The following is a 24636-nucleotide window of genomic DNA, read 5'->3' as shown; positions in this document are numbered from 1 at the left end:
CGCTATTGCTATAGTTATTTCCGGAGCCGTAAAAACTTCAGAGACAAGCTTACAGAGTCCGACCCCGCCGTTCCTCTAGAGCTTTGGACCTGTAGTGTGTGATCATCCTCGAAGCTTCGCTATCAATCTCTACCCATCTTTAGGCCCGATGGGCATGGAGACAACCTTCACCTTGCCTATAGAAATCACCGCGCTACATTCATCACATCAAAAAGTACCCTGTTATTAACGCTACCAACGTCGGAAAACAACCTTTATTGAAGCGGCGGCCAGGAACATGACGTTTGAAGAATACGAAGCTGACACGATGACAAAAGACTGGGTTATTTTGCACCGTGCCGGTAATCCAAAAATATCCCTAGAAATGGGTTTCCCAGCCGGGACGACATCCAAATGTCAAGCTTCTCCAGCAAGTCCAAAAATCCGGAGCCGCATTCTGTCAACTTTTCTTCATTTATTGGCCACAGGGGATCAAAATTGACTGCTTTATAAAACGATTGGGCATTGGAAACGACGCTTGTGTCGGCAAATTTCAAGTCGTGTTAAGACCAAGATCAGTCTTTCTTCAAAGGAGGTGGGAATAAGAAGAAGGTGTCATCAGTTTTGTCTTGGTTAGAGTCCCACCGGGGAGAAGAGGGACGAAGTGAGGTATGCACGTGGGAGAAGTTTTTCAGGTCAATTATTACCGTTTTTTTATTGCTTACGCTTGTGCATTTTTCTTGTGCGGGAACGTAATTCTACATTGTTTTCCTCTCCGAAGAAACGGACAATCGCACCCCAAAAAACAACAACACAATTCATATATATCGTGTCAATAGTCCTGTGACATGAACTGAAAGACATTCTGCAAAAGAACACCAACCAAGAAGAAAAGCCACACAATGATATGATGATAGTGCTTAGTACAAACATAGTGGTACAAATAAACAAAACATGCCCAAAGATGACAATAAGGGTATGGTAGGCTTATAGTGCCAGAAAATGTGTAAAGCAACGGTGTTCAAAATAGCGAAAATCTTACATAAATATCGCTTTAACAATCAATATATAAACTTCTAATATACTTAGTAGTACTTTTGACTACCTCTCGCTCCATGGTAATTGTATAAATGTAGGAGGCTGTATAATTTGTTAGAGATGGTTTTTCGAATGATGTAAGGACTATAAATTTCTCTTTCCTATTCAAGTATCTAAAGCAGGGGAATTTACTATTAGGGGATTCACATTTAGTAAGAGTGCAAGATGTATACGACGCCTCCTTTCATATCCGTCAGCACTATGTTGCCGTTCGGTAGGACCGCTACATCGGCGGGCTTCACCAATCCGTGCTCTCGGGTCATGATCGTCTTCACGAAGTTTCCCGAAGAGTCGAACACCAGCACTCGGCTGTTTCCGTGATCGACGACGATGAAGTTGCCTCTGTGGTCGACGGCGACGCCGCACGGGTACTGGAGCTGTCCGGCACGGCTTCCCTGGGTCCCGAGCTTCAGCTGCAGCTTGCAATCTGGTGGGGAATAAGGCACGAAGTTTCCCTTAAAGCTGCAATATGTAACATTAGGACGATAAAAAAATGAAATTTTCTGGTAATTTCTTTACAAAGTATTATAAAGTAGAATCAGCCCTACTGCTTTGCATTCATTCGGGATGTGGCTGTGTCGAAATATGACGCATTATGCGTATGTTTAAAAGTTGAAAACACAGCTGTCAGTCATATTTGTTTACATTTTCGTAGTTTGCGGTGGTACCACAAAACTGAGTAGTTTGTCTTAGCCAAATCTCTATCAATGTGAACACCACGGTAGTCAGAGGTAGACTTGAGGTCTGTTAGTTTACGTTAGCTGAATTTATTGGGTGATTTCACATAGTACAAGCGTCCTCTTCAAAGACACGCTGATTATGCAAATTGGGACGAGCGACCGACCTGAATCCATGACCTTGACGCAGTGGTTGCTGAGATCGGACACGAGAATCCTCCCGGAGGCGTCCGAAGACACGAAGTAGGGCGATCGGAAGCGTTCGTCGAGCCGACTGTGCGGCGAGCCGACTTTCCGAAGCAGCGCCATGTCGGGTCCGTAGACGCAGATCCTGTCCCCCGGCGGGTCCGTGACGTAGGTGGTACCGTCTGTCGGAGACACCGCAATGCCCATCGGGAAGGTGAACGTGCCGAAGCTCTGGAGTAGCGTCCCTTTGGTGTCGAACACGTCAACTTGGCGCCGCACCGAGTTGGTCAGGAGAAGTCGTCCTTCCAGGTCTACATCCACCTGAAGAGGAGGAAAGGAGAAACAGTCATCAGATCGTCCTGTGAAGGCATCCAATGCAATTTCGGGCGCAAATCTGGATTTTCAAACTGGATATTTAAAAAGAATTTGTATTAAATCCACGCTGATAACGCTTCGTCGGTATAGACCGCCGTCCACATATCAATTCCTAGTGCATCGTCGCAGGCGACGTCTAGCGACTCAATAAAATAGTACAACAGGAAATCTTCACCAGTGCAATAACATCGCAAATATCACCTAAGTACATACCTGGTGACAGCCCGGAGCATCAAAGCTCCTGATGAAGGCTCCTGATTGGTCAAACAGATGAACCACCGTGGATTCAAACTTTGACTGTTCTCCTCTCTGGTCCACCACAGCTATGAGTCCGTCACGTGACACTGTCACGCCATACGGCTGGTTGAGTTTTACCCTATCGTCTGAAAAATCACAAAAGTTGCTAATCAATAATCATATTTTAAACAAAGGTGTGATATTTTCACGTATTTCTCGTAATATGACTGCCAGTTGTAAGTATTATCGAAACCCGCGTAATTTGTAACCATGAACTTAGATCGATGTACTTTCTAAACCGTACTTCTCTACCTTGGGGACGAAGTATAAATGATATATGACGATATACCTGATATATTGGTCATTGTGTTCGGCATTTTGAGAGGCGTAGGAGGACCGCTAGATGTCGCCCTTGATAGAGTGGGGCCCGTCGCTGTGTCCGTTCCCTGGGTAGGCCTGGCAGGTTCACTCAGTTGCCGTCTCATACTTGGCACAGACTTGAGTCGCTCGCTCTGCGTTTCATCAACTCTGTGGTCGGGAACCGATCCTCTCGTGCGTTTGTCACCGCTGTAGCCAACTGAGGCTGGGCGGGCTCTCGTGTCCTCAATCCCCGAAGAATTACCTGTGCTGGACGCCGAAGATTGTCTTGAATCGTTGGATCGCCCTGATCCCTTCCTTTGGACTCCTGTGTCTGATAACCCAAACTTTGCGCCGCTATCCACGGCTGCTGCGCCCGTGTCACTCGTGCTTCTCCTCGCCGCATTTTGACTGGTTAACCCGTCCCGGTTAGACCCATTGCGAAGTTCGACCTTTTCCCAGTCGTCCTTCAGCGAAGACGCAGTTTCGTGGCCGTTCCGAATATCTTTGTCATCTTGGCCGTCGGGAGAAACGGACTCAAACTTAAAGGTATGTTCTTCTACATGGGAGACATCTTCGGACGACTGCGTTGTGATCTCAGGGCTGTCTATTCCGTCACTTAGTCCATCGCCTTTTTCATCAAAGAATCCTACAAGAGGGTCTGAGCCAATGTCCACTGGTACGAACGTTGCCTCAAATCCCGGTGGATTTTTTAGAGGTCTGTTCATGGTCTCGTACATTATTTTCAGCTTCTCTAATATCTCTCCGTGCCGGTTGACGTCCACCAGCCCGCCTCGAGCCAGCTCTCTCTCCGCTTCAACGTCAAACGTCAGCAGAGTTTCCACCGTGCTTTCCAAGTCCTTCTTCCTCTCAGTCAGCTCAGAAAGATGCCCATCGTACAGCGAGTCTAGCTCTTCCTGAAGTGTCTCTCCTTCTAGTTGGATAGCTTGTATTCGTTCGTGCACCAGCGCTTCGATGTGACGTTCCATGGCTTGTTTCTGCGGCAGGATCTCGGTGATGGAGTCTCTGACCACCTGTAGACTGGTGACGGCTGTAGCAGACCTCTGCCGCTGGTCGGACAGGGCGGTGCCGACTCGTTCCTTCATCCTCTCTATCTGCTCCTCTATGTGACACACCTTGTGGGAGTTGTGGTTCCCCCTGGGACACTCCCGGCACAGCGGCTTCTCACACGTCTGGCAGTAAAACCTGTGGAGACACCTTCAAATGTTGTACTCTGTTGCCCTAAGAAATACTTCTGCCTTCTTCTTTTGATATACTCTTAAAAGCTTCAGAACAAAACATAGCACAAGACAATGCATACGGGCACACCTTCCATATTTATGTTAAGGTAATTACGTATAGAAATTAAAATTTACCTTGCAGCATTCAGGTTTAGCCATTCAACATGGCGGGCAGTACTTACGTCATCGTCACGTGAGTGCATAAACACCTACAGTTTTGTTTATACTATAAGAAGGTGTAAAATATCACACGTCTAGCAACAGAACCTATGTGGAGGCAAAGATCTATCGTAGCTCCTGTCAGTCTGCGGTTACAGAATTTCCCCCTCACTTCCTTGGTGGTTCTACTTTATTCAAAGAACTACAGACTGATATACACAAGTATTGACCCGAACCTTATGGCTTGTCTCTGGTGAGTCAGACATTCGTTGATGACGAAGGGCGTGACGTAAGGCTCCTCTATGGTCCTGATCTTGAAGGACAGTCTGCTGAGGAACACGTCCTCGGGAAAGCCGGGCACCCCGCTGACGGGGACGGCGGCGTCACGACGGCAGGACGGGCAGGGGAACGTCAGGTAGTTCCCGGCACACCTGGCGACGCACGTCTCGCAGAAGGTGTGGTGGCACGGCAAGGTGCGCGGCTTGACGTAAGGACGTCTGCACAGAGGACAGGTGAGCAGGTCGGTCTGGATCTGAAGTCGTATGTCCTGGCAGGGGTCCATTGTTCCTCACCTATTTACAAACAGGGCACAATGATGGTTCGCGATAGTGCAGTGTCTACAATAGCCGCATTGAGTCGCTTTTTGCCTATAACACAGTCATTCCCCTTTGTGATGTGCATTATGAAATACCAAGGACATTACAGTGTAATGTCCTTGGTAAAACCAAGGGAAATTTATATCCACGTTGACAGGTTATCCATATAAGAGTGACACTTTGAATACCTTTACCTTCGCAACCACACATACTCTCAACCCTTAAAACCATACCCCGCTAAATGCCCTGGGACAAAAAACTACAGCCTATGTAAAATAGTCTATAGAAACATACGAACACTGTAAGCAAAACCAAACAAATAGAGGGATTTCTTTACATTCAACTGGTACATACCGTGACGTTCTTTAGATAGTTGTGATATAACGTAATGGATTGAGTCAACGCCCGTATACAAGTATCTATAAAACACACGAATAGCGCCTTATGACTAGAAAATACTAGCCTCCACCAGGCCTTTCTACTGGAATACGAATCGTAGAATTCAGCAAAAAGGAGAGTGAAATTGGTCAGGGGAGTCCGGCCGCGGAAGGTTGTTTCTTTCCCAGTCAAACCACAAGGCGGCCAAACTCCCCTGGCAAATATTCTCTATATAGCCAGCGTAGTTAGTCTGGTAGAGACTAAGAATATACACATTCACAAGGTACCAACAACTCAGATACATACACACTTTTGATCGTAAGAATATCGTTATAAGGTAAAGAGTAAGTAGAAAGTGAGTTGTGTGTACCTGATGATATATGCAGGTGGGGAGGGTAAGGGTTGAAGGGTGGGACCGGAAGCTGACACAACCTGGGTGTGGGACCAACTGAGCTGGAAAACTTGCCCCACTGGTTCTATCCTTGACGCCAGGGCACACTTCTGACCCCTGACCTTAAAAACAGGGTGTCACCCTAGCTTTCAGCAATTATGACGGGCGTGTCCTTGTTATAGTAAATACTAGCTGACGTGTTGTCAGTGCGAGCGTTCACCCAGGGAATTACAGGTACGACTCACGAGTATCTATCTATAAACAGTTTATATTAAAGAAATCATGTATCAAAATATAAAATAATTTAAAAAAAAACGTAATTTAGACTGGTGTCCTTGGCTTCTCTTTTATTAACATGTACAATTCAAGTTATATATAATCCAAAATAGATTTGCTCGTAAACATGTTTTATCTTTCCAGCGCCATTTTTATGAAGTCATATTTATTTGGATTCTATGTGTACGATTGCGTAGCTCGTAGCATATATATACGCTATCAGTGGAAGTAAAGCCGATAGGTATTGCCCCGAGTAAGGTGGTATACGTAGAAGGACTATCAAAACGTTGGCAGAAAATTAGAAGTTACAGAAAAATCTCCTCAGATGAATCTTCGTCAGATGGGAACTCCAGAACTTTGGACACTTTTTCCTTAGAGGTGATGCGAATTGTTTTCCACCGAACAAAGTTCTGATCGGAGCCATCGTCGGATTGCTGTGCAGGCCTTCCGTGAGCTATGTCAGCTGATTTATGTGTGTGTACCCTTGCGGTCTCTAACGGTTCTGTAGATCTGAAAGCTATGTCTGATTGCTGTGTGGGCCTGTGGGCTGTCCCTGATTGCTGTGTGGGCCTGTGGGCTATCTCTGATTGCTGTGTGAGCCTGTGAGCTATCTCCGACTGTTGTGAGGGCCTGTGGGCTGTTCCCGATTGTTGTGTGTGCCTGTGAGCTGTCTCCGATTGTTCTGTGGGCCTGTGAGCTGTTCCCGATTGTTGTGTGTGCCTGTGAGCTGTCTCTGATGGCTGTGTGGGCCTATGAGCTGTCTCCGATTGTTCAGTGGGACCGTGAACTGTCTCCGATTGTTGTGTGGGCCTGTGAGCTGTCTCCGATTGTTGTGTGGGCCCGTGAACTGTTTCTGATTGTTGTGAGGGCCTGTGAGCTGTTTCCGATTGTTCTGTGAGTCTGTGAGCTGTCTCTGATTGTTGTGTGGGCCCGTGAGCTGTCCCCGATACTTGTGTGGGCCAATCAGCTCTCTCTGATTGCTGTAAGGGAGCTATGTTTGATTCCTGTGTAGCTCCATTTGTTATGTATGGTTGCACTGTAGACCTGGCAGGTTCACTCATCTGCCTTCTCATACTTGTCTGGTTGCTGGCAGATGCCCCTGTCAGCGATGTAAGGTTGGTGGCTGTTTCTGGTTGCTGTGTAGATCCGTGAGCTGTCGTTGATTGCTGGGTAGGCCTGGTAGCTGCCCTGGATTGCTGTGTAGGCATTGTAACTGTATCTGACTGCTGTGCAGTCCTGGTATCTACGTATGGTTGTGTAGACCTTATAGCTGGTCCAGATTGCTGTGTAGACCTTTGAGCTGGCTCTGATTGCTGTGTATGTCCTCTCGTTGTGTACGATTGGTGTGCAGGGCTGACAGGCTCACTCACTTGCCTTCTCATGTAGGGCACAGACTTTGCATTCTCACTTTGTGTTTCACGAAGGGAGAACCTATTAAATCTGTGGTCGGGAGCCCAGGAGCCTTCCGCTGCCTTCTCGTCACTGTACCTCGCCGAGGCTGGGCGGTTTGTGACACCTCCGAAAGTCCCCGCCCTTATTCCACCCGCGTGTTGACTACCAGCTTTGGTGCGAAGTTCTACCTTTTCCCAGTCATCCTTCACTGAAGACCCTGTATCGTGGCCGTTCTGAGAAAAGGACCCAAACTGAAACGTTTGTTCTTTCATATGTGAAACAACTCTTGCAGACTGCGTTGTGATTTTAGGGCGGTTTATTCCGTGAACTGGTCGCCCTCCTCCTTCAAAGTATCCCACCAACCGATCCGAAGCGATAGTTATGGGTACGAAAGTCGCCTGAAGCCCCTGAGTTTTCTTGAGAGGCCTGTTCATGGTCTCGTACATTATTTTAAGCTTCTCTGATATTTCTCCGTGCCGGTTGACGTCCACCAACCCGCCTCGAGCCAGCTCTCTCTCCGCTTCAACGTCAAACGTCAGCAGAGTTTCCACCGTGCTTTCCAAGTCCTTCTTTTTCTCGGTCATGTCAGATAGGTGACTATCGCAGAGTGAGTCCAGTTCTTTTTGCAGCGCCTCTCCCTCCAAAAAGACGGCCTGTACCCGTTCGTGCACCAGCGCTTCGATGTGACGTTCCATGGCTTGTTTCTGCGGCAGGATCTCGGTGATGGAGTCTCTGACCGCCTGTAGACTGGTGACGGCTGTAGCAGACCTCTGCCGCTGGTCGGACAGGGCGGTGCCGACTCGTTCCTTCATCCTCTCTATCTGCTCTTCTATGTGACACACCTTGTGGGAGTTGTGGTTCCCCCTGGGACACTCCCGGCACAGCGGCTTCTCACACGTCTGGCAGTAAAACCTGTGGAGACAGAAGTTGGGCACATTTGTATCCAACCTATCCTTGCTCCTGTCAGTCTGCGAGTACAGCACCCCCCCTTAATTACTGTATTTAAATAACAACACAGCAAAGAAAGAAAGAAAGAAAGAGACAAACATATATGCACATCGAAAACAAAACCTTCACGGAGGTATTGTAATCGTAATATAATGTAATAACTTCAGGAAATTCAAACTTACCATGCAGCATTCAGGTTTAACCATCAAACATGGCGGACAGTACTTACGTCATAGTCACTTGAGTGCAAAAAGTAATGAAAATATATGAAAAAGGTCCATATCGACCCGAACCTTATGGCTTGCCTCTGGTGAGTCAGACATTCGTTGATGACGAACGGCGTGACGTAAGGCTCCTCTATGGTCCTGATCTTGAAGGACAGTCTGCTGAGGAACACGTCCTCGGGAAAGCCGGGCACCCCGCTGACGGGGACGGCGGCGTCACGGCGGCAGGACGGGCAGGGGAACGTCAGGTAGTTCCCGGCACACCTGGCGACGCACGTCTCGCAGAAGGTGTGGTGGCACGGCAAGGTGCGCGGCTTGACGTAAGGACGTCTGCACAGAGGACAGGTGAGCAGGTCGGTCTTGATCTGAAGTCGTATGTCCTGCTCCATAGCTCAGAATCTAACAAGGCACAAGCACAGTTTGTAGAAGTGCAGTGTCAGCTATAGCCGCATCATGGCGCTTCTACTCTATGATAAGAATCACCAAGTGCCTTTCACCTGGAAATCACGGCCCGTTGTGTTCCCCAATTCAACAAAGTCTACTGTGTGGGATTGGACAACACCCAAGAAAGAAATTTCCAATCCACCTCCCGACTAAAATCTTCGGCGGGTGGTACATGTATTTCCAAAGACCCGTGCGACGTTAACTACAAAGCATACATAACGAGACTTAATAAATGTAAATACTTAAAGAACAGCCAACGAACGGAACGATTGTTTCACATTCAATGCATTATATATATACATATCTGGCATTCCTTCACGTTCGTCAGGTATCATATCTACGATGCAACCCAACGTCCGCACGTGTCTAAAAAAACTCAAGAACAGCCCTTTACGACTTCAAAACACATAACCCTGTAGTAGCAATAAGTTACGAATGTACGGAAAGTTGAAAGAAGGATTAACGCTGAGGTAAAAACTAAGTAAAGGTATTATAAAGTTCTTTACCTGTTGTCGGTATGGCGGCAGGGATCGGCTTGATTTTGGGTGCGATCAGAGGATGACTCAGTCTGGGTGTGAGCAGGGGAGAGTCGTCTCACTGGTTGTGTCCCGCAAGTTCACAACTCTAACCTCTGAACTTACAACAGTGTGAAATTGATCGTTATTGATGTGTATGGGCGCGAATCCGCCAACGAAAATCATGCCTGGGCCCACTCTGATACACCCCGTCCCCTCCCGTTTTCAAAAAGACAAATGCATAGATGGACACACTGTCTCATCCATGAACGTTAGCCAAACCAAGCGGCAACAGTTTATGTCATATATTCTTAGTTATTACTCCTTGAAAGAGCTTAGTGACGGAGTATTGTAGTCAGTTTGTCCTGTACACTGTTCTCAGTTTTAACTCACGATCCCTTGGCTGTATTGATTACTCTCCAAGCAGAGGTTGTGGGGGAATGATCGTTACCTTTTATATATGGCCGTTTTTATGTCGCTACCCCCACCAACCCGTCGGTGGCTGCAGACCTTCTCTGGCTAATGGATACTACCTGGCCAATTTGGTACTGTCTTTTTGCCACCGAGAGGGAGCTGCTTGGAGATTTGTATTGATACGGTGTAGTTTGGCATGTCGTGTGCTAGTATGCGCGAGATTATGCACGTTGTTTTTTTTTACACCGGAGCATGGCAGTTTTTATAGGTAATGCCTTATCTTATCAGAAAGCACCCCTATCTTGAGGGAGTTGTGGAACAGGTCATTAATTTCGTTGACTTTTGTACGTGGGTGAACACTGATAGGGTTTTCGTGGGTGCACACTGATGGGGAAATGTCCCTAGCGGCTTTGTTTATGTTTATTAGGAATCTCCATTAGTAATGCAATGTTTGTTTACTAATCTTCCTGGAGTCCTTTAATATTACATTTAAAACATGAAATATAATCGATTACAAGTTAACTTAATAGCGACAATTACAACATGTATTTACAACAACATCCGCTTAAATAACAGCATAACAATAACAATCTTAACATAATCTGCCCGTAGGCCTACTTGCTTATATGTACAACAATTAAGGCTAGCTTGAATCACATACTTAAAATACAGTGGAGAGGTCAGAGGTCCCTATTTACACCATGTACTTGTTACTCTATGCTTCTACTCAAACTATCATTTGCGTATGAAACAGGATCCCTAAGATTTCAACACCAGTTAAGCGAACAGTTAATATTTAATGAGGAAAGTCTTCATCAGTTGTTATCTTAATATTAAAGAAAAGCATGTTTGAAAGCAAATCGTATCTCATTACGAAGAGCGAGATCGCCATTGTCATTGAATAGTAAAGTTCTTTATTCACAACGGTTACCGCTTGTTTACAAGAGCCGGAAGACCGTCTGTCATCTTCATCAGGGCAATTATGACTGGTTCAATGCGCACTGACGCTAGGTGTTACTGCTAACAATGCGGTCCCAAACGTAAGGTAGTTGTGACATACATATTAGATATTGTTACAAGTTACAACAATAGTGAGATCGTATTATAAAGCTTTGTACCAGGATCCTTGTAAACCAAAGTCCTCCACCGGTACATACAGTAATGTTGATGAGTTCCATGAAATGTACTATAAATATATTGATGCTATATATGCTCTATATACTCCAGCGTAATGTGGCTGAATGAAATTCATTTTCCACCACTGACACACCAATCTAACGTGTCATACAGCTATGATAGCTATTCGTGTTAGTAAATAAAGAATTAAATCGGTCCTTCAAATGGTTTATATACGAGTGCCATGGCCCTATTATCCAAACGAGAGAAGCGTAAAAAAGAAATTTCATTGCCTTTTATGGCACTCAGGGGAGTCTCCAAGAAGTGAATGTGTTGCTTCACTTTCTAAACGTGATTACAAGTGATGACATAGTCGCCATACTGGTTGGTTAATACCTCGACATAGCAAATGATACCTACGTCACGTGAGTGCAAACACAAGAAACAAGCGCTTTCATTGGTCACACTTGTACTTAAATATGAGCCCCCGGCAGGTCTCCATGTCCATGACCGCCAACCTGCCCTCGGGCATCAAGGTCACTTGACTGGGGTGTCCGAGGCCCTGGTCAGAGGTCAGCAGGTGGCGGGAAAACTTGCCGTGTGAGTCAAACATGGAAACCCGTCCATTCCCGCTGTCTGCCACGATGATGTTCCCCTCAGCGTCCACGCATATCCCTGGATGAGTAACATTGTCATGCTAACGTCAAACGTAAGGAACTTTCGGAAACAAGACGAGTCACTATATGTAAATTATCATCAGCGCATCCAGGAGAACATGTTATAGATACTATGCGATCTTTTTAGACACCACATTGTACACACTCATGATGTTGTAATAAATGTATAAGATTCTAGCATCAGTTTTGCAGTTCCTAAAATACATTCAAACGGATCCACGTCCTATTCAAAGCTACAAAAACGTTAGCAACTTCCTCTTGCAAGCTTTTCAACTGTAAAACACGCGTATTTGTCCTACACATTACTAGTATTTAGTGCTATCACCTCACCTTTAGGATTCTTCAGCTGCCCATCCTTGCTGCCCTTCTTGGCAATCTTCAGTCGAAACGTTCCCATCATTGCGAAAACCTGGATTTCCGACAAGGAAAATTGCCATTGCTTAAACAATAGCTTAAACCCGATTTACACGTGGGCAAAAACCTTTACTCAGAATTTAATGAATAGTCGACATCGGTCTAAAAGGTTTATTCGACCATATTAAGATAAAAGTATTGGCCGTCGAATTCCTCTGGCCAATTAATAGTAACGTTACCCCTTTTTAGGCCAATTTCGACTATAATTCATTATTTCAGGCCGCCTGTCTGGTGAAGACTGGTAAATAAAGTAGTATAACGAAACCCTCCGTCTTGTTGTGCGTCGCCTGGGTAGCGGACTTTATTTTTTATTTCAATTTTCATTGAATTTTCAAGTAAATAATACAGCAAGAGAAGTAAAAAGGAAAATGGACTTTTGGAAGCGGACCAGAGCACAAGTCAGGATTCCAGGCTACCGTATACTGTACGTACCTTGATACAGTGACAGTCGTGGTCAGACACGTAGATGTTCCATGCGGAGTCCACGGCTACTCCCATGGGGTAGGTCAGCTCATGGTCTCCGCGCCCGCTGCTGCCGAAATGCCGTATCAGCATCCCGTCAGGCTGGTAGATAAACACCTACACATACAGATACAGAGAGTAAAGAGACTCTTTTTACACAACCAAGTCTTTTATTCAGCCGACGTTTCGGTGACCGTCTGTCACCTTCCTCAGGGCAATTCTGACTGGTTCACATTGCACAGCAGCACAGGTGTCGCTGCTATAGATGCAGAATTGCCCCGAGGAAGATGACAGACGGTCACCGAAACGTCGGCTGAATAAAAGACTAGGTTGTGTAAAAAGAGTCTATTACCAACCTGATGAAACTATTCACGGACCTACAGATACAGGCAAGACAACATTTCCTGTACCTCCATTTTTAGGCTAAGATTAAAGCATTCAATGCAATTTCAGGGCGGCAATAAAAAAATATTCTGGATGAGGAAATCTCTCTGATATTGACATTTATTGCTATTTCTTAGTACATATAGAATCGGCTTGGTTTGGTGTTTTGGGGAAGTAACTACTAGTATATAGTAGCAGTCAGACCTCATGTAACTATATCAAACAAAGGTGGCTTCCACCTGCCCCCCCCCCCCTGTTTCTACTGTGCATGTATAAACAAATAAAGGAACCCACCTTACACCTCTGCGTGTCCGTGACCAGAATCTGCCCTCCCACCGGATGGATGGCGATGCCCAGCGGGTAGGACAGCTGCCCCTTCCCGAAGGTCTGCACGCAGGTGCCGAGCTTGTCCAGCACGTCCACGGTCTCCTGCTGCGGCCTGGTGCAGAACAGGCGCCCGCCGCCGTCCGCCGCCAGTTGGAAGTAGTGCGGCTGGAACGACTTCCCCACGAACTGGCCCGCGCTGTCGTACTCTTTAATCTCTCCCTCCTCGATGTCACTACAGCCGTCCATGACGAAGATACGGCCCTCGGGCGTGACTGTCATTCCTCTGGGTTCCGTTAGTTGGCCCTCTCCCGAACCCTCGTGTCCGAAGAAGACCAGGCCTGGCACCGGTTGGTTGGGGTTGATACCTCTCATGACCGGGGTTGGTGTTGGAGTCGCGCGCTTTAGGCTATCCTTTCGACCGTTTTCGGAGCCCTTTTCCTTCAGATGACCTAGAAGGGTCTTTCCAGTGGGACTGATGGCTGGTTGGAAGTCCATTTCCAGCGAAATGTAGTCGGCACTCAACTCCTGCATTGCTATGGCAACCTCTAACTTCTTGCAAATGGCGTCCTCCATGCCGATGACCTCCGGTTCGGTGAAGCTCAGCCTCTTCTCGGCCCAGTCGCGGGTGCTCGACACCTCATCAAGCGTGCTCTGTGCCGAGTCTTTCTGCTCGATCAAACGCATTTGTTTCGTCATGAAGTGACTCTCGAGTTCTTGAAGTAAAACCGCCGCCGTCTTGTTGATATCGTCGATCAATTGTTGTTGGTAGGACCGAATGGTGCTCTCTACCGCTTTCTTCTCGGCTTCCAGCTTCTTCTCGTTGTCAGTGATGCCACTAGCGACGTCCTCGTGGATTTTGATCCTCTCTTTGCACGTCTTCAAACTTCCGCCGATGCGGTCTCGACTGCCACCTGCCGCTTGAGCTGCGCTGCATATAGAGTGCCCCTGATGAATGTCGAGAATGCACTCGCTACAAATGGCCACCTTACACTGCTGGCAGTAGAAGCGGCGGACTTCTTTCTTGTGTGTCCCGCACTTGTCACCCGCACGAGGCTTTTCAGCCACCGGCGGACGCTTCTTGACAGCCACTAGCTTCTCGCAGAAACTGGCGAGCTCAAAATTCTTCTTGAATCCCTCGACGCCATTTTTAGGAAGTATGACCTGTTCCCGACATGTAGGGCAGCGAAAGATTCGCTTGTCGGCGCTGATCTGACTGATACACTTCTGACAGAAGGTGTGCTGGCAGGGTAAGACTCTTGGATCCGTGAACGTCTCAAGGCAGATTCCGCAGGACAAGAGTTCCTCGCGGATTTTGTTTAAGTTGGTGGTGTCCATGGCCGCGCCTTGGCCAGGTGTGTCGCTGTGAGAGGCCGTGGTGGGAGTGAGGAAGTGACGCGACCCCTCGGTGGGAGGAAGTCGGCGATCAAGTGAACCTGAACCGTTTGAACAACAAGACGAACCCCGTTAGTGTTTTCCCTGGGAATTAACAGAATGCGTGAGCTTTTTTGACAGGCACACACAATGAACGCTGTCTTCAGATGAAGTTTTAAGCTAAGTACACAGATTAGTTTGCCTTAACTTAAAATGGCTTAAGAATTTCGCACGTACATATACGAGTTCAAGTCTCAACCGTTTCTTGTGGATATCTCGTGTGCCTTCAAGCACTTTTAGGTAGGCAGTGTGAATTATGACCTGATACAAGCCAGCTTTACGACTGTAGGCATAAGCAGGTGTTTTAACGCATACTAAAGAATGCATGTCATAAGAACAGGTAATTATTGGCTTGTCTGTCCTAGTTCTAAGTCCTAACCCTTTACATTTGTAGTGAGGTTACTCCGAGCTATTTATACGGTCTACGTATCGCGGGTCTTGTTACAAGATGGTGGTTGTGTATCACAAATGTAAACACTCCTTTCATTGGCTACATTGTTCTTGAAACAACATTGGCACGAACTCAATAATACGACCATACACGACTGGCCCTTGAAAAATTGCCCAAAGGGATTGCAAGATATATGCTGTCAAAGTACCACGACGAAAACAAACATAGTTTATAGGAGACCGCCGAGGGTTATTGCATAGACAGTATTAGACTGGTCCACTAAATGTTACGCATTTTGATTTCACAAATATGTGCCTTTACGAATGATAAATGATGGTATTTGCCACTGTACAAAGGAAGGTATATATATATATATACACTAAGACTCCGCCATTTCTATACACGTGTCACGCACTGTCACGCATTGCTTACTACCAGCACTTCCTTGATTATGAGTCATGTTATTTTTGGGGAAACGTTTCCTTGTGGGAAAGGGGGAAGCATGAGGGAATTTGAGACAACGTCTTTAGTTAAAAGACTTTCCAAAACCCACTTCTGATCCTCTATGTTGGTTTTAACCCCCCTCCCATGCTCTTTGCAGAGGTTACTAGTACTGTTGGTTTTCAACTGTTGGTTGAATTGTATTTAAATGCCGTATATCGTGTAGCATTGGATAGCGACAGTGAAAAGATGTGTGTCGAAACTTTTAGGTTTAAAAAAAAACAACATTTAAAGCACAAAGAAAAAAGGTTTAACATATCATTGAATCCACATGTCATGACCTGAAATGACGTAATGTTCACCTTACTTCAATGTACACAACTTGCTCGACAAGGTCTATTGATGTCAACGTTCAAAGGACAGCCACAACTTGCACAATACAAGGTGCGAATGCCGTAAAAATTCGCCTGTTTTTGAAATGCTACCTGTCCATTTCACCATAAAGGCGCGGTTAGCCGTTAGCTAACGACAATAAAAGATCTGCAAAGCTCACCTTGTGATTGGAACAGAGAACCACTTGTCAGAGTTTTGAGACTGTCTACTTGAATATCCCAAGGGGCCACGTTTTTCCAACTGTAATCGGGTCAAAGTTGACATGCCCTTTTATGGACGAGCTAAAGACAGCCTCAGTTCAGGAGTGCATTTGTGTGAAACAAACGTGTCTATTGTTTTCTGTGTTAGAACAAGGGGTCATCGGCATAGTATCTTGCTGGTAGCGTATACTACCTCCGGTGCATAACTCCCTTGGCAGCAAACCTCCCTCTTCTTTATAATAGTCCGAGTAAAAATAGTGTATTACGTATCAACGCTCCCCCGACAAACTAGTAACGCCGCCCCTGCCACACAAGTCTGCGAAGGAAGCTAAATATGTTGATAAATAGGGAAGTTAACCTTCCATTGGGCTGACTTTCTTGATTCTTCCCCTTTTTTTGCCGAATTCTAGCATCTGTACCTCCGTAGGATCCCGTAGGAATGCCTGGTGGAGGCTAGTCTCCATCAGACTCTTTTGCAGGCTGAATAAATAGTAGAAATCGGCTAAGGGGAACATCATTGGCCAGAGGAGTTGGCCAGCCATAGAGGGTCCAGCTTGCCTGTCGGCAGCCGATTTCTACTATTTATTCAGCCTGCAAAGGAGTCTGGTGGAGGCTATCATACGCGTACGTCCACAGTGATGCAGTCAGTAGCTACACTGTTGGGTGGCGCTTTGGTCGATTTCCTCCTGACGCTTGAGTGACATCTCTAAGTGCATAATGTATCAAATCGACGTGCTGTCTCGTTAAATATGATATATCGTTTACGTGTGTTTTACAGTGACATTGTAGATACATTTTTTGACTCCGATTGCTCATGTGCTACAGATTCTTTCATACATAATGTCATAGGAATCTGGGATGCCTGTGAGCCTTTTTTTATACTTTTAATTGCTGCAATCATATATAGTGAAGATAAAAATTTATTCTATTTTATTTTATTTTATTCACATTTATTTTTCGAGGATTGGGCAAAAAGATAAAAATTTCTTCAACTAAAAGAAACTGCTAATTGAAAATTAATATCATGACAAACAACCACCCTGCATGTGATACAAGAAACGACCTACAACTCAGAAAATTATGAACATAGTTTTTATTTTGCATATGGAAATCAACGTAATGACGATAAGGTTCAATCAAATTTAAGGGTGAATGATATACTACTATTGCTCTTGATAAAACTATCTTAGACCCTGTGTATATAACTGATAAGAATAATAATATGAATATGAATAGTGCGGAATATTGACAGTTATTGGGGGGCATTTTTTTCCAATTAATAATACTATGCTGTGCCTGGAATACTACAATAGTAAAATCTTAACAAATCACATGAATACAAATGTAATCATATCATTTTGTATAAACAATTATTCATTAGTGATCTTACCGCATTACATATAAGAATTCACTAACGTTTATTTCTTATAAGATGATAATATGCATAATAAAAAGTACGTTTCATTGTTGCACGATACAACATAAAATAAGAAGCTTGTAGTCCTCGAATTTGTTAGCCTTGAATGTTTCATTCTTTGCCATTACTATTGAGTGAACTTTGAGGTAGATTGATATTGTTTGGGAGCATAAATATATGGCCGAACTTTAGCCATTGATTCAATGAGGAAAAAATACAACTTAAGTACACAGCACACACAGTAATAGTACACAGCAAATTGACAAGGTTCAAAATATGGCATCTACTGATACATAACTACAATCTACCTAATACAGGAGTGAGTAGTATCTAGTATGGGATTAAAATGTGCTGTCACAATCATTCGAGGAATTTCTAACGTCTCGACATTCTTTGATATATTTTCTTAAGTATACCATTCAGGTGCTGTCACATAGCATTATCGATTATGTAATTTATTTTGCTATTCGATGTGTGTATCAAAAGTTCCCGCCAATTTCAACAGACCCTCCTGGCTACACCCAAGGCATGTTGAAGCTGTCGATGACGTGATTTTGCGTCCCAATCTTCATATGCCCGTCCACATCTCCCACGAATTTGTCCAGAAGACTCGCCAGAGACCCGGACCTCTTCTTTCGACCACGTTTTCGCCGTTTAGTAGATGTTCTGGTCGGTTGTTTGGCCTCGGAGTTTGTCTGAACCCCGTCAATAGTGGTTAACCACGGCGTGTTGTCTCCGCCGGTGGCGGGGCCAGCCTGGCCGTCGGACGGGTTCTGTTCCGGCGGGACTTCGTCAATCACAACAAACGAGTCGACCTCGTAGTTAGAGTACTCACACTCGGGGTTTTCAGGGACGTTAAAAGTCGTAAAACTCACGTTTTCAGACTGTGCTGCAATACATGGAATGTCCGCCTGAAGCTTTACACTGTTTTCCTCCAGTAAGTCGATCACACGAACACAGAGACTTGCGGTGTAGAAATCTTCGGGTAGCCCGTTCACTCCTCCCGGGGGAAGGCCGGTCAACTTCCCGCAAACGGGACAAACGATAACGGCTTCCCCCAGCACGACGTTACGGAGACAGGGTTCACAGAACGTGTGTCCACAAGTTAGTGTCCTTGGTATATGGGCGAGAATGTGGAAGAACCCCATGTGTATTTTGCAGACGAGGTGCTCGTGAATAAAGTGTTGTACCAAACTGCCAGGCACTGCTGCTTCCAGTATTGCCTTGGTGACGTCGACGTCTATTTTGTGTGGACGTGGCAACTCTGTGTCTATATCGTCCGTTTTATGTGGGCATGGTAGCTCTGTGTCTGACTTTTCTGTCGTCCCTGTAGTTGTTACCGCTGCCCCTACTACTGTTGACAAAGACGTCAGTGTACATGTATCTGTTGATTCTCTTGTCGCCTCTGTTGGGACTGATATTTCTGTATGTGTTCTTGGTGTAGTTTTCTCAAAATGACAGACGGGCGTAGATTTTTCTTCGAGCATTTCTGTCGGAGATATTTTCTCGTTGCACGTTATTTTCCTGGATAACGCTTCACTTGCAGAGTTTGCCATTGTTGTTGTAGACGTCGTGACCATTGTCGTGGTGTCTGGTGCCATTGGCGCGCTTTTTGTTGTCAACATGAATTCATTTTCCAGTAAAGTTCCTGCGACCACAATGTCTAATTTCCCCTTCGATGGTGGAGCTTTTTTCATCCTACCGACCGAGTCGACAGTTTGTCGTGTTGTGGCGTTGCGTCTGGAGAAATCCGGACAAGGCCGGTTGCGCCTGGATAAGTCTCCACTTGATGCCAACACACGGGGCGACGTCAGCGTACTCATTTTCCTACTTACGTACCCTATCATCTTTACGCCAGCTCTGCATTGGTCTCACAGCCGATGTTTCAAACAAAGAAGTCTTCAGCTCTTTCTCCGGAGCTGTCCCGGCATTGCGTAACCGACCGGTCACGGACAAAGCACAATATCGTCTGCTCAGGCTCGGCCTTGTCAGAAAGTATTATAGTGACGGGCCATTCAAATGTAATTGCACGTGTCTCTGTACTTCCTGAAGATGTTACATTCGGGAAACAAGTGTGTATAAAGAGATATTATATGCACAAGAAAAGTATACGTGCACAATGCACCTTGTATGATATTCGTTTATGAGATTTCTTTGTTATCGATACTATTTTGTAGTTATAATTGTAGTATAGATTAGCCTTGTAGTATTCTTGATTCACTGCCATACATCGTACCATGTACGATTGTCGAGCAATAAAGTTTATTCATTCTTCTACTCCTGCCAATACGGCAGTGATGTTCCCAACAAATGGACACATGTACACCTTTACCTTCTAAAAATTCTACGTACCCATTGACGAGACACAAGGTATTGTCTCAGCAAGGCCATGTAGGTGAGCTCATCATCACTACCGCATGACGCCCTGGGCAGGTACGAGTACTAGTATTCTGGGCGGGTGCCAAGTCTTTCGGGTCTATAATAAACCCCGTGTGACGGGCCCAGGTGGCTTGTTAGTTACGCCTGACATTAACGGTAGACCTAAAGGTTAGCTGATGCAACATCGCCTCATACACAGAGGTACAATTATAGCGAGATGTACCATGTACCGGAATTATCAACCAAGTGTTCAAAAACTCGCCCCCCCCCCAGAACTATCGCAGAGTGGAACTCGCTACCATCAAGTACAGTAAGGGGATCATCGCTAGATAGCTTTGAACAATGTTAAGAATTAGATGTGCAAAGGCCAGGTGTAACAAGTTGTTCGGTGTAATATAGCCAGGTGCCGCCGCGCCGCGTGCCTGCGAAGCTGATGTATTACCGTACTGTACCATACGGAATACCAACCATACCAACAACCGGAGAGCCTGGGAAAAAGTGCGATTTAGGAGATATCATCCGTCAAAGCGAAATACTTGACAAGTACAATCCTCGACATCACATTGCATATCATTATTTTTTTTAAATCACGCTCAACAATGTTTCCGTTACATCAACAGTTTCTGACAAGCTTGAAATGAACCCTCTCCGTTTAATCTTCATAGTCACGTAATTAAGAAAGTGGAGAGGTTTCTTTTCAATTTCTACTTCTGTAAAAGATAATCTATCGTGCCAAAGGTCTGAAACTCTTAGAATATGAGAAAGGTCGCGTTATACTCAGTATTTTCTTAAGGTAACCAACGTAGCTAGTTTGTTCTCAGACTATTTCAAATGTTTCAAATATGAAATGAGAACGGAAATGTGCTAAGCTATAAGAAATGTGAGAAAATGTCAATATCAGAAAGATTATCCAGACTATTGTTTGCTTTGCCCCCTCCCCCCACTCCCCCGAAATCGCCTAGGATGCCTTTAAGTCAAATGCATATTTGTAGCGTGGGGAAAAATGTAAATACGTTGTTCTCAAAAGTGTGTCTATTTCAGGACAAGGTCGAAACGTTTGGAAGTAATTATCAGACACAGCCATCCATGATGCAGAGCCTTCGTGTCCTTGTCCTGATAAGTATAACAACGATCTACATACGTGACAGCTAGGCTTGGTCTCGTCCTCTACTACGCTAGGAGTCAACGTGTAAACTATCTATTAAAGACATCCAATACAATCTCAGTGTGGCAAAGCTGGATTTTAGAAGACAATTTTCTGGTAAATCTTTTTGGCGTATTAATTTGAATCGACCCTATCCCATAGCATACCTGAGGCAAAAAAATGCGATGTCGCTGAAAAATCTTTGCTTGTTTCGTATCCTAAGCTGGCTCTGATTGTTTATGGGTGGTACCCAAAAAATAAAGAGATGCCTCACGTAGGTTATTTTGGGGCTATTTCAAATACCCCAAGTTTGAAATATAATTATGACGAAAAGGTGCTAAGAAATGGCAGCAAATGTCAATATCAGACACATTCCTCATCCAGAATGTTTTTGGTTTTGCTGCCCTAAATTGTATTGAATTCCCTGCGAGAGACATAAAGAAGCAAACGGCTACGTTTTATAAGACACCGTCACAGAGAGATCACGAAATGCCGTCCCTGAATCTATGTTACGTCCCTACCCTGTCAGAGGCGTGCTATGTCAAACTGCCCCGGGCTGAAGAGATGATGATACCATTATATTACGGGTAGTGTCACACCTTTGTGCACCAGTTTTAGGGACAACTTTACACACGTGGTGGGGAGCTGAAATCATCATCATCATCATCATCTTTTTTTCTTAATCGTGTGTGTCACAAAGTGTGTGTGTGTGTGTCACGGTGTGTGTGTACAGGTCACAACAAAACATAATACAAAGTGAAATGATGTTAAATGTCTGGCTAAAAAACGGCAGTAATTGTCAATATAATTATTAGGCAGATTTCCTCATCCAGAATATTTTGGTTTTGTTTTCACGGTTTTGCCGCCCTGAAATATACACGCTCTGTGGTATGTGTACTTCACAATTGTTAATCTTTTGCAAAGATCCTTAATCTTAAAATTAACATACCAAGAGACATTTCAAGGGCTAGGAATTTAGAATTAGATGAAGTTAGTGTGAATCTGCTATCAAACAGGTCCCACCTTGACAACACAGTAATCACGTGATCTCATACGTCACAGCTCTGGATGTGACGTCACCTCCGGCCTTGTATACCTGGAGGCACAACTGTCCTCATTATAATTATTGTCCATCTCCGATAAAAACACGAGTCTGACACGTGAGGTCTCAGTGTTTGTTTTGAAGCCCCTGCGATAGGACCTACCCTGTACTACTACAGACATATACTAGTACTCTCCAAAACAACATTTCTTGTTACAAGGTACGCTTTCGACTTTTTTGTTTCTCTCTCAGTTCCCCTATCAGAGCAATTTAGTTTAGTAACTTAGAAGTCACTCATTTTACTTTTTTTACAATGAAGATTTGTAGAAATCGGTGCATTTCCACTAGTAAATTGTACCGATTGTAAGCACTAGTATATATGTCTATGTCAGACATATACATGTGGTCGACGAACATTGTGTGCTAACATTTCCTCTTCAATTTTGCAGAACTTAAGTTGCAGTTGAAGACGTCAACATGAGAGAAGACATCTACAAAGACCTGGAGTGCGACTTCTTGGCGCAGGTGGAAGACACGCTAGAACAGACGAAGCTCAAGTCGCAACAGGACAAGCAACTCCATGCCATCCTGACGACGTTCGAGCGAGAGAACCTGACCTGTTGTATCCACCTGGGTACCTACGAGAAACACCCCCGCCTGCTGCCGTGTCTGCACCACTTGTGCGACGACTGCCTGGCGGCGCTCATGCGGGACTGCATCGCGTTCCGCTGCCCGCTGTGCATGAGGAGGTACATGGTGCCGTGGAAGGGGATCGAGGCAGGATCCCAGGCTCCTGCTGCTGAGGAACAAACTCAAACAGGCGATGAACAACCGCAGGGCGCAGGGCGACACTACGGCAGCTTCTGCACAGCGCGTTCTTACCGTGGGTCTGAGCAAGGACGTTTTATGATTTTATGTTGAAGCTGAGTGGAACACTCCCGTCACGTGTAACGTGGTCACTAGCTCCCCGGGCTAGCGCTACAGCTTCAGCCGCCTGGACAATTAGCCTTCCCCAGTGATTTTGCCTTCTTGGGGAACAGCGCTACTTTATTTTACGGCGTTACAGGTGCTTGCAAACAATAAGGAAGGTTGATTGCAAATAACGATTGTTTTTTTTTTAAATTCCATGCAGTTACATTGTTTGCTAAATAACGTCTACTTGTGTATAGCTTGCTAAAATCCTACTTCTGTAAATATCAAGAGTTTATATCGTATATAAGTAAAGATTTTGCTTAGCATACAAGCATATGTGTATGAAAAATGTATTTAATTGTAAATAAGTTTTTCCTGCTCCTCAAAGAGGACGTGCAATAAGTTAAAAAATATAAAAAGTTACAGAATATTTAATTGTAAAGACAGCAAATCGCTGACAATGGAAAGTACGCAAGTTGCTTTTTAGCGTCTTGGACTCTTGGTACATGTAGCTATCTGTCACAAAATAAAAATCTGTCAAGGCCACTTGTTTCCTGATAGAATTCCTCAGTGTTTTTCTTTGAGCAAACAACGAACACCAAACACCTGCATATATTGCTTTGGGCATTGGCTATTGTATCATCTGTCAGTGCGCCATGTTGGAGACCTCGCTTCTTGAAATCTTCACACGTACGATCCACGTAACGAGGAATCCTAATTTAGTATTTACTCAATCTCAGAACATGGAGAAAAAAAGTCATGATCACAGTTGCGTATTATAAACAACAACATGCTTAATTGTCCGTCACCTAACCATCTGGTATTTTGAGTATTTGAAGGACACCTATGGCGTTAGTTGGTGCATGCTAATTATGACGTATCAACCTTGGAACGATACAATAGAGCGGGATTAGATCACACCCTAAGCTCATATTACTAGTATACGTATCTCCATTAATTGGTATAGAATTACATGTGGGATAAAATAGGTCATGGTATATAAGTGACAAACATATGGCATAGGTATATGAAGGCTTGTGACTGAAATGTTCGTGTAGGTTGCACGTACAAAGACATTGCTAAAGAATAAAAACTAACAATGCTCGCAGGTCGCAAATCTTAACTTGAAGCAATGGTTAAGATTTAGCTCAATGGGTTGGAGAAACCAGACATTCTATATCCAAAAGTAAACGGAAGAGAAAAAGTCTGTGGGCTAAGACAAAGAGGTACTTAGAATATACTGGGTGTGACTTGGTTTGAAATTGTTCAATTACACCATCTAAAGCACGTCATCACGGCCCACTCCCGCCTGCCAGATTTAGAAGTTTACCGTAAACACAGCGGAGACAGCCGATAGAAGGATTCCCAGGGGACTTGAGAATCAGCTCTGCGTCAATCTAGTCCCCGGAAGTGACGCAAATGACAAGACGGGCTGTCGCCAACTTCCTGCATTACCTTTCATCCGCGCTAAATACGTAGAATAGGAATGACGTGTTTCAAGCAGATTCAATTTCCTCCATTAGTAGTGACTAGGTTTTCACTGTGACAAGAATAAACCGAAGTTCTGACACATCCTAGAACTGCACGCACGACATCCACCTGTTGCGTCTACTGGCTGC

The 24636-nt window shown here is 44.9% G+C and overlaps 4 protein-coding genes and 1 pseudogene across 5 annotated transcripts; 1 reads left to right on the top strand and 4 right to left on the bottom strand.

The window, feature by feature from the left end:
- Positions 1–846: 846 nt before the first annotated feature.
- Positions 847–5688, bottom strand: LOC109475787 (RING finger protein nhl-1-like). Of its 2 annotated transcripts, XM_019776546.1 has the most exons (6): positions 5654–5688; positions 4546–4881; positions 2902–4115; positions 2529–2698; positions 1922–2261; positions 847–1504 (listed from the first exon to the last, which is right to left on the bottom strand). In XM_019776546.1, exons 2-6 carry the CDS (start codon positions 4869–4871, stop codon positions 1227–1229), a joined length of 2328 nt encoding a protein of 775 aa, XP_019632105.1. In that variant the 5' UTR covers positions 4872–4881; positions 5654–5688; the 3' UTR covers positions 847–1226. The 2 variants fall into 2 exon arrangements, with proteins under 2 accessions (XP_019632105.1, XP_019632106.1); XM_019776547.1 differs by lacking the exon at positions 5654–5688 and having other exon boundaries at positions 4546–4930.
- Positions 5689–6255: 567 nt separating this feature from the next.
- LOC109475768 (RING finger protein nhl-1-like) lies at positions 6256–8903 on the bottom strand. Its single transcript, XM_019776527.1, has 2 exons — positions 8584–8903; positions 6256–8254 (listed from the first exon to the last, which is right to left on the bottom strand). Exons 1-2 carry the CDS (start codon positions 8901–8903, stop codon positions 6256–6258), a joined length of 2319 nt encoding a protein of 772 aa, XP_019632086.1.
- Positions 8904–10761: 1858 nt separating this feature from the next.
- Positions 10762–16186, bottom strand: LOC109475791 (tripartite motif-containing protein 2-like). Its single transcript, XM_019776553.1, has 5 exons — positions 16084–16186; positions 13235–14700; positions 12527–12673; positions 12011–12089; positions 10762–11678 (listed from the first exon to the last, which is right to left on the bottom strand). The coding sequence occupies exons 2-5, from the start codon at positions 14600–14602 to the stop codon at positions 11458–11460; spliced, it is 1815 nt and encodes a 604-aa protein (XP_019632112.1). The 5' UTR covers positions 14603–14700; positions 16084–16186; the 3' UTR covers positions 10762–11457.
- A 1446-nt stretch (positions 16187–17632) lies between these two features.
- On the bottom strand, positions 17633–19387 carry LOC109475766. The gene has a single exon (XM_019776526.1). It carries the CDS (start codon positions 19385–19387, stop codon positions 18056–18058), a length of 1332 nt encoding a protein of 443 aa, XP_019632085.1. The 3' UTR covers positions 17633–18055.
- Positions 19388–22166: 2779 nt separating this feature from the next.
- On the top strand, positions 22167–23025 carry LOC109475779 (annotated as a pseudogene).
- Positions 23026–24636: the final 1611 nt, after the last annotated feature.

The sequence above is a fragment of the Branchiostoma belcheri genome, unplaced genomic scaffold, assembly GCF_001625305.1.
Source record: "Branchiostoma belcheri isolate BF01 breed outbred unplaced genomic scaffold, Haploidv18h27 scaffold35, whole genome shotgun sequence".
In the NCBI taxonomy this organism is placed as follows: Eukaryota; Metazoa; Chordata; class Leptocardii; order Amphioxiformes; family Branchiostomatidae; genus Branchiostoma; species Branchiostoma belcheri.
Note: the sequence above shows the minus strand (reverse complement) of the source record. Positions and strands in the feature narration are given on the sequence as shown.